This window comes from Scylla paramamosain, chromosome 25 (genome assembly GCF_035594125.1).
Source record: "Scylla paramamosain isolate STU-SP2022 chromosome 25, ASM3559412v1, whole genome shotgun sequence".
NCBI lineage: Eukaryota > Metazoa > Arthropoda > Malacostraca > Decapoda > Portunidae > Scylla > Scylla paramamosain.
This window is the reverse complement of record NC_087175.1, coordinates 20,922,544-20,932,528: the sequence shown is the minus strand read 5'-3', so window position 1 is coordinate 20,932,528 and position 9,985 is coordinate 20,922,544. Positions and strand designations below refer to the sequence as shown.

The window sequence follows — 9,985 nt, the reverse complement described above, 5'->3', positions numbered from 1 at the left end:
CTGTCTGCTTCTCTATTTCCAGCTTCCCTATGACTTAAACTCTTTAAAGAGGAAGGTTTCAAGACACTTAGCCTTTAGTTTTTGGCTACCGCTTTCGACTCTGTTCGGGGACCGGCACCTCAGTGGGCCTTTTTTTTTTATTACAATTTTGTTGCCCTCGTCCGGTGCCCCCTCTTACATAAAAAAATACTAAATAATTAAATAAAATAAATAAATGAATAAATAAATTAATCTAGCCTAACCAAATAAATCTAACCTAACCAGAGTAAAAATCTAACGAAAATAACCTAACCTAACCAAACTAACTTAACCTAACCTAACCAGATTAATCTAACCTAACCAAACTAATCTAACCTAAACAGAGTAACCTAACCTAACCTAACCTAACCTAACCTAACCTAACCTAACCTAACCAAACTAACCTAACCTAACCTAACCAGATTAATTTAACCTAACCAAACTAATCTAACCTAAACAGAGTAACCTAACCTAACCTAACCTAACCTAACCTAACCTAACCTAACCTAACCAAACTAACCTAACCTAACTGGCAAGGCTAAGCTAAGAAATGAATACAAAGTCGTTACCCCACACACACACACACCACACACACACACACACACACACACACACACACTTGGACATTTAATTTCCTTGACTTTTCTCCCGCACCAACTCTTATACCCAGAAACATAAAACGAAACTAGGAAGTGCACATCGAGAAACAGAGAGAGAGACAGACACAGACACAGAGGTGAGAACATGAAGGCCAAAGGATACAAAAACAGAACTCAACTGGAAAATAATTGATGTGAAAGAGATACGTCGGCAACCTTGTCCCGAGAGACGCTTCTTTTATTTTCATCTCTCTTTTTCGAGTGCAAAGGCTGACCTCAGAGGCTGGCCAATAAGAAACCCCGTACACTGAAAGAACACGAGGAAGTTTAGCCAATGACACGCTGTCCCTGGGTGGCGGTGGCGGTGGTGGTGAAGGTGGTAGTGGTGCTGGTTCATGTCCAGTGTCCTGCAGCAGTGGAATATGATAGAAGTGGAAGCTGAATCTTGTTTGTCTCTATTTATTTAGCTTGTAACCCTTGAAAGTCCCCATAACTTCTGCTACTGCCTGGTTTTCTCAAGTGTTGTCTGGATCTTGGATATTGTTTACCTACTCATTTAGTCTTACCTTCGAAAATATTCAGTAACTTCTTCTACAGTCTGTTAATCTTGAAATTCTCAATAACTTATAAAAGAAACTGTTACCTTGAAAATACCAGTGTAGAGGAGGGGGACAGTTCATCGACACTGAAGAGGGAACAGCTCTCTGGAAGGCTGTGTCAAGTTAGTAGACGGAGAAACTAAGTCTTTGAGGAATAAAAGTTGTAGCAGCTTTCAAAGGTGTTTTCATAATAACAGCGGTAGTTAAACAAATACTTCACATCACCAACGTAAAACTACACTCATGAAAATCAAACTAATTATCTGTGAGGCCCGTGAAAACGATCTTTCTGAGGAAACAAAGCGTTTTAAAATACGGGGGAGGATTCAGGGATTCAGGAAGGCGGGGACGCGAGGGAACAGAGACGAGTTGCTCACGTGTGCCTTGATGCTGTCTGGGGCGGCGATTGCTGCGTGGGGAGGGACAAAGACGCGCGTGCAGAGTGACGCGGGTGTTCCTCAGTGTGTGGGTGTAATATGTGAGCGAGTGTTTTTGTTATTGTAGTAGAGACTGCTATTACTGTGGTCATTATCGGCATCATTATTAGTTATTCTTGATATTATGATGAGGATGATGATTATTCTTGTTATTATTATTACTATTATTATTATTATTATTATTATTATTATTATTATTATTATTATTATTAGTAGTAGTAGTAGTAGTAGTAGTAGTAGTAGTAGTAGTAGTAGCGGCAGCAGCAGTATTCGTAGTAGTAGTAGTAGTAGTAGTAGTAGTAATACTAGCAGTAGTAGTAGTAGTAGTAGTAGTAGTAGTAGTAGTAATAGTAGTAGTAGTAGTAGTAATAGTAGTAGTAGTAGTAGTAGTAGTAGTAGTAGTAGTAATAGTAGTAGTACTAGTAGCAACAGCAGTACTCATTGTAGTAGTAGTAGTAGTAGTAGTAGTAGTAGTAGTAGTAGTAGTAGTAGTAGCAGTAGTAGTAGCATTAGTAGTAGTAATCGTAGTAGTAGCAGCAATAGTATTATTATTATTATTATTATTATTATTATTATTATTATTATTATTATTAGTAGTAGTAGTAGTAGTAGTAGTAGTAGTAGTAGTAGTAGTAGCATCATTATCATTACTAAGTATACGTCCCTCAGGACACATAGTAAATATAGTCAGAAATTTACCAATAAAACGTTTTTTTCGCTGTACTTTCATGTAGAAAACATTAATTTTTGGTGAGGTTCGCTCATGTTTTAAAGATCCTGATGCAATTACTCGTGGTTTTACTTTAATGCAGGAACACAAAAAATAAACACACACGCTTACTTTTTAACTAAATAATCTATTTATTTTCTAAATGAAGTGCATCTCTTACTGATTATTTGATAGCGAAATGTCACTGAACACTGACTGATTCACTCGTTCACACATGTACATTTACTACTTCACTAAGCAACTACTTTAACTAGCAAGTGGACAGAAAATCAAGACCAGCACCACCACAATCTGGTATCTAATTAATTAACTAACTAACTAAATATTAATCTAACTATTAAGATCAACACAATCACCACAAACCTATTAACTATCTAACTGAATAACAAGCTAACTTAAGTAAGCCTCTAAATAGCAATCTAAATATCAAAATAATTACCACCAACATCACCACAACCACCACTGCCAACCACCACAACTTCCTTCAGGTATGAGATCTCTACTACTACTACTACTACTACTACTACTACTACTACTAGTGAACTTCAGCTAATGAGTTAACTTTTTTAATCTACTACTACTACTACTTACTACTACTGTTTACTACTACTACTACTACTACTACTACTACTACTACTACTACTAGTGTATTTCAGCTAGTGAATTAACTTTTTATAATCTCCTAAACACGCCAGGAATAATCACATACAAGTTTAAAAAAAGGGACATTTGTTATTATTTTGTATTCCTCTCCGTTTTTTATTGTTGTGTTTATTTGTTGTCGTACCTTGATGCACTGATGCTCCGCGTAGACATGAGTGATAAATGAGTGTTTTCAGGAATGCGTACAACACTCAGTCACTCATTAATTATTGCATATATAGGAGTGAATATATTGAGTTGGGTTCAAATTCACGTCAAGCAGAGAAGAAAAAAATATATATACAATTGATTTCCATTATTTTTTTTAACCTCCACACGACTGACACACACACACACACACACACACACACACACTAAATAACCAAATAAATCAACCAGTTTGTGTTTCTCCATCTTATTGTTCTCTCTCTCTCTCTCTCTCTCTCTCTCTCTCTCTCTCTCTCTCTCTCTCTCTCTCTCTCTCTCTCTCTCTCTCTCTCCTGCTAAGTGCCAAGAAAACAAGGTGTGTGTTGCTATTAATTAAAATGAGTGTTTTGCTCAACTTTTGCCTAACAATTAAACTTTAGCAACAGTGCATATTTTTCTTTCATATTCTCCATGCATATTTTCCTCCTCCGTGTGCCTCTTCGTTTCCTGCTGTCCTTTTTCTTCTCTTTATCCTGTTATGTGTTTCCACTTGTGTTTTTTTTTTTGCCTTCCTGTCTCCTTACTATCTCTTATATTTTTTCCTTTGCTGTTTTCGTTATTATTCCTCGTTCGTGTTTCTATCTATCGTTCCTTTTTCGGTTTCTCGCTTTTCCTAATTCTTCTTTTCTCTTGATCTGTCCCTTTCTTCTTGTTTTTTTCTTTTCTCTGTCTGTATTCGCTTTTCCTAACTCTCCTCTTCTCTTGACCTGTCCTTTTCTTCCTGTTTTTCTTTCTCCTATCTGTATTTTCTAAGTATTTTCTTCCTTCTATTTCCTATTTCTTCTTTTCCCTCTCCTTTCATTTCCGTCTTTCGTCTGTTCTTGTCATTGCGCCTCTCCAGTGTTATTCCCTTCTGTCACACCTCTTTTTGCTTGTTCGCCTCTCTTTCTCTTTTAGCCTTTTTCCCATTTCCTTCTTCCCTTTTTCGTTCTTTCCTTCCATCTCCTCTGTTTGCTATTCTGTTTTTTTTATCCCTTTTTTTTATTCGTCTTTGCATCTCCTTTCCAGCTTTTTTTTTTCTTCTTCCTTTTCTTTGTTTTTTTTTTTTTACTTTGTCTATTTGTTTTCCTTTCTCATTTCTCTCATTTCTCATTTCTCATTCTCATTCTTATGCTTTCTTCTTTTCCTAATTAGTCTTTCCACTTTTTCTTCTTTTTTTATTTCCATTTCCATCTCTCTTTGTCTTTATTGTCAGTTTTTTTTTAATTTTTCTTCTTCTCTCAATTAGTCTCCCCATCTCCTTTCTCTCTTTATCTCCGTTTTCTTTCTCATTCCGTTTTTTTTTTTTCATTTTCTTTTTTCCAGTTTGTCTTCCCAACTCTCTTCTTTCTTTTATCAACAACACATTACTGTCTTTCTTTCTCTGTCTCCATCCCTATCTCTACTTCTCTTTCTCTATATTTCTCACCTCGTTTTTCATCCTTTCTTTTTTTAATCTTTTTTAATCAAATCAGTCTTCCATCTCTTTTCTTTATTTATTTCCATCCCGTTTTCTCTCCCTCATCCTTTTTTATCACATCTTTCTCTTTTTTTCCTCACTTCACTCGTTACACAGACACATCCCCTTATGTATCCCTCCCTTACTGCGCCTCCTTCCTTCCTTCCTTCCTTCCTTCACCCTCCTCTAACGTTCGTATACCATTCTCTCAACACTCACTTCCTTTTCTGTCCCATCACCAAAGTATCGCATCTCACCCTGTGCTAGCCTTGACCCTGTCATCCATCTAAACTTCACGCCACTGCAAGTTGTCTCCTGAATTTTGCTGTTGCTGTTATTACCGAGAAAAATAAATGAAAGGGGCGGACAAGACACGATTTTTCTGTACCTCAAATATTTCTTTCTCTCTTGAGTGTGTTTTATGATTTTTGTCTTCTTTTTAACTTCGTCGAGTGGAGTGTGTATGTGTGTGTGTGTGTGTGTGTGTGTGTGTGTGTGCTGGTTCAGGAGTACAGAGACTTAAAGCCATAGTGAATTAGTGGCTCTAGGTTGTACGTGAAGGTGACGCAAGACATGAGTGAGAGAGTGACACCTACAGCAAATACAAGGATCCTTTTCGTCTATTTGTGTTTGGTGCGGTATCATTGGCTTGTAAGGAGTCACTGGAGGAGACCCGTGGAGTTCTTGAGACACGTACAGAGGACTGGAAGAATGAAAAGGGATTGCTATTACTTGCTGGGGAAGAGTTGTCCTTTTCATAGCGATAAGCAACAATTCACGACACTATACAATGAATTAAATCTTTATAAGCATTTACAAGAAAAGAAGGAATTTAAAATGGATCTTACAGTTTCTAGCTAGTATAACAACTGGAGATGCCTGTACAACAAGAGAAAACAGTTAGAGTAGCTATTAATTAAGGAAGGATGTGCCAAATAACTGTGAAAGGGTTAAGAACATTGGAAAATAACTGAAGCTCCAAGAAACTATCATGCCTACACGTGGCAGTCCCTTACTGAATCATACCTACCTAAATATTTCCACCAATCATCCCCATCCATAAATTCTAATCTTCATTTAAAGCTCCCTCGTAACTCAGTAATAACGACTTGATTACTGAGTTAATTCCAATAATCTTTTCATTCATCAACTGAAGGAAGAAGAGGCAAAGGAAGACAGGAGGTTCATGGAGAGCTTGATAGGAAAACATAAACAAGAGATATGAACCAGACAAAGGAAGAAGTCCATGGAGACGTTGATGGAAGACATAAACAGATGAAGTGTGACAAATCTGGTCAGGATGGAGGAGAGAAGAGAGGTTTTTGGCTCCGTGGTTGTTGGCGTCACGTGACAGACACTCAAGTAAAGGCATGGTATCACGTAACAGGCTCGGGTTGGTTTTAAAGCAGACAGTGTACACCAGGCTGCCTTTGATCTGTCTGTGTCTGAGTAGAATTTTGTGAGAAGAATCAATAACAGGAGAAAGAGAGTGAGAGTGTCATTTGTCAGTGCGCAGATGTAGTAAGAGGCTTCTGACGAGAGAGAGAGAGAGAGAGAGAGAGAGAGAGAGAGAGAGAGAGAGAGAGAGAGAGAGAGAGAGAGAGAGAGAGAGAGTAATGTTATTTTTCTGTCTGAAGTGTGGTGGCAGGTCTTGCTTTCATGAATAAATCTACCGTGAATAAATAAAGGTAGAGTAGCTTATTCTTTTCACATTAACGAAATGAAAAATTGATATGATGAAATAATAAAATGACAGAGATTATGAAACAGAACCGTGTGTGTGTGTGTGTGTGTGTGTGTGTGTGTGTGTGTGTGTGTGTGTTTGTGTGTCTAGTTGTGGTATACAGGGCCTGGTATACTCTTGCTGCCTTGTCTCCATATGTATATTTACCTTGTGTGTGTGTGTGTGTGTGTGTGTGTGTGTGTGTGTGTGTGTGTGTGTGTGTGTGTGTGTGTGTGTGTTTCTACTCGTACGTTACCCCTGCCTATGATGTGTTGGCTGGCTGTGATGGAGGTACGCGTGACAGCAACGCCTACATTAGTGCCCGGGCCTCGCATGATGTAGCGGGGGCGTGATTCACCCTCTCGTGTAATGCGTGACGTATTAATACCAGCTGTGACTTATGGACAGAACAGTCACTTAATATACAAGGGCACTGCGGCAGCTGATTGATTTGGAGGCTGACCAGTTGTGAATGTGACCGGAATATGTTTGGCCGTGTTACTGATTGAAGTAGTTGTGTTGTTGAAGTGAATTTTATTGATGTCGTCTTATGTTTACAGTGAATCCTCTAGGGTGTATGTTTAAAGTTCGTGTTTCTTTTCTTTCTTTTTTTTTTTTCTAAGTTTCTCCGTCATGTCTCGAGCACTTTTTACAGGAGGGAATACAACTTAGGCATTTGTACGTATGCGTGTTTATAGTGACTGCTTTGGATTTGAAGTTCCGCCGCCTTATTTCGTCTTGTAACAGGATCTAGTTTAAGTTACTGTAACGAATACATCAGAAGTACAACACACAAATGGGTCAGTTCAGGAACAAAGCTAAAAAGACACTGAGGTTGACTGGGCGTGTCAGGAGAGACGAGGCGTGTGCGAGGGGACGGGGGAAGGATGCTGGAGATGCACGTGAGGAAAGAGGAGGACCTGAGAAAAAAGTTTATGGATGTATTGAAGGAAGGGATGTTTGTGAGTGAGGAAGGCGCAGCAGACTGAGTGTATTTGAGAGGGATGGTCTGCTGTGGCGATCACTGACGGAAGAAGTCCATAGAAGGAGGAGGAGGAGGAGGAAAACGATGATGATGAAAATAGAGTAGTAGTAGTAGTAGTAGTAGTAGTAGTAATGTAACTTGTAATGTACTAGTGGCTATTTGTTGTCAATAAACTAATAAACTAACCAACTAACTAATTGACTAACTGACTAACCATGCACGGGCGCTGAAAAATCATGAGTGAGTTGTAATACATTAAACTTGATTATGAATTCATTAATGTGTCTTTGAAGCGGCCGTATTATGCAGGTGGTCGTATTATTGAACAATCCTATTACTGAAGTGGTAGTATTAATGAAATGGTCGTACTATCTAAGTGGTCGTATTATTGCATCGGTCGCATTATTAAGTGGTGGTAGACTTTGGCGTGTGTTCAAAATGGTTCCGTCACTGAAAAGCTGAAGGTCGTGTGTGGCAATAAAAAAAAAATACAAGCAAATAAGAAAAGGAAGAAAGAAAAGAAAACAATGAACAAAGACCCTCTCTCTCTCTCTCTCTCTCTCTCTCTCTCTCTCTCTCTTTACTGGGTGTCGTCTAAAATTTGGTGCATTTCCTTGGACTAGGTTTGCTGTGGATGTTCTACACTGAGTTTTCTTGGCACGAGAGGCTAAGGTAGGTTTGCTGGGGTGGTGCACAAAGAGGTGGGTTCCCTAGGGCCTTTCACTGGGGCTTAATTTATATTTGGTGGTTTTCCTTCGACAATAGGGAGGCTGGGATTAGTAAGATTCTGAATGAGTATTTTTTAACTGTCTTCACCCAGGAAAACATGCAGGATATGCTAAATAGTGAACAGATGTTTAGAGCAGATGAGAATGAGAAGCTGACATATTTCCATAACTAAGGAGATACACAATAAATAACGAAACTCTGGTAGGCTCAGGGTATGAAAAATATTTAGGAGTTACAGTTAGCTCTGAGCTCCGTCTAGGAAAGCAATGCATAGGGGCCAGAAACAGGGTAAATAGGGTATTAGGATTCATTTTTAGGAGTGTTAAAAGTAGAGGGCCCGAAGTAATATTAAGAGAAGATTAGACGGGTTTATGGATTGGGATGATAGGTGGAAATAGGTAGGTATATCTTATACAGGGACTGCCACGTGTAAGCCTGATGGCTTCTTGCAGCTTCCCTTATTTCTTATGTTCTTATGAAGAATGATTTTCTGTGGTAAGAAGACACTGAGTGAGTTTGCCAGCGTGGTTTTGATTGGGGAGAAAACAGAAGTGGCTTTCGTAAAACTGAGGTGGAGGAGGAAGAGGAGATGTTGGTTTCCAGGGGTGGGAAGATTAAGGAAGGTAGGAAAGGTGGGCGGCCATTGTCAAGGGAAGGCTGGAAGACTCGTCAGGAGGCAGTCTGGATCAGGAGCTGGGAGGGGAAGTATGCGCGCCGCTCCAGTCCACTGAGACGGGACCATCACGCACTCGCGCTTCTTCACCAACCCAGCAGTGACTGTCAGTGACTCGGTGCTTACCCAAGATTAAGAACGCACGCTAAACTACAGGCGCACCCTAGACAGAAAACAAAGTAACTACATACAGTGCTTAACTAATACATCTCACTATGACAGGCAGCTGAAAAGAGGAAATTTACTGATTGCGTCATGAAAACTACACGTGTGAAAGTTGGCGTGACTGGTGCATGCAGGTGCGAGGGGCGAAGAGGCACCTGAAGGAGGCGTGGCAGGTGACTCGTGAGCCAATCCTGTGCAGGTAAGTGTGAGGATGAGCAGTGATAAAAGGAAGCTGCTCCACGAAACTAGTGTCTGAATGAGATGGACGCAGGAACTAGGTAGAATCAATAGGGAACTTTGAATGATTGGAGAGATTTACAGAATGTTGGATGTACGAGTACATGAGTATATGGGAAGGCACTGGTTCACAAGACTGGTGGATCACCGGAAAAGACGCAGTAGTCAGGTCAGGAGTCAATAGGGAGTTATAAATTATTATAATCTATGAACAGGAGGGACAGGTGTGTATAGGCGTGTGTTTTATTTTGACGGCCACGTGTAGGCCCACTGGCTCCTTGCACTCTCTCTCTCTCTCTCTCTCTCTCTCTCTCTCTCTCTCTCTCTCTCTCTCTCTCTCTCTCTCTCTCTCTCTCTCTCTCTCTTTCTTGTGTGTTCGCTCTTAACCAGAAAGGAATAAAAAATAATATATATGTTCTCGAACTAACAAATATTTTGATGAATTGTGAAATTACTCCTGTAATGTGCAAAAGCGAAGCGATTCTCTCTCTCTCAAAAAAAAAAAGTAATTAAATAAATAAAAAATACACACATTCAAAGTCAGGAAAAAAACAGGAAATTTTTACGTTCTCAAACTGGCAAATGTTATGATAAATTATGAAATCCCCTACACTGTTAAAAAAAAATAGGAAACAATTTAATTTATCAGGAGGAATCTACAAATTGTGTATCTGACTTTTTTTTTTTTTATATAGGAGGGGGACCGATCAAGGGCAACAAAATTATAAGAAAAAATAAAAAAGGCCCACTGAGATGCCGGTCCCCAAACAGAGCTTATATTAATTGTGTTCTTCTAACGATTA

General features: G+C 39.2%; 1 protein-coding gene across 1 annotated transcript in view; it reads left to right on the top strand.

Annotated features, from left to right (window-relative positions):
* Positions 1-8,639: 8,639 nt before the first annotated feature.
* Positions 8,640-9,985, top strand: part of LOC135113341 (hemicentin-2-like) — a 125,121-nt gene continuing 123,775 nt past the window's right edge. Inside the window, exon 1 of the mRNA XM_064028583.1 lies at positions 8,640-9,144. Within this exon, the coding sequence (XP_063884653.1) occupies positions 9,074-9,144 (71 nt within the window). The 5' untranslated portion in view covers positions 8,640-9,073. The remainder of the gene's footprint in view (positions 9,145-9,985) is intronic.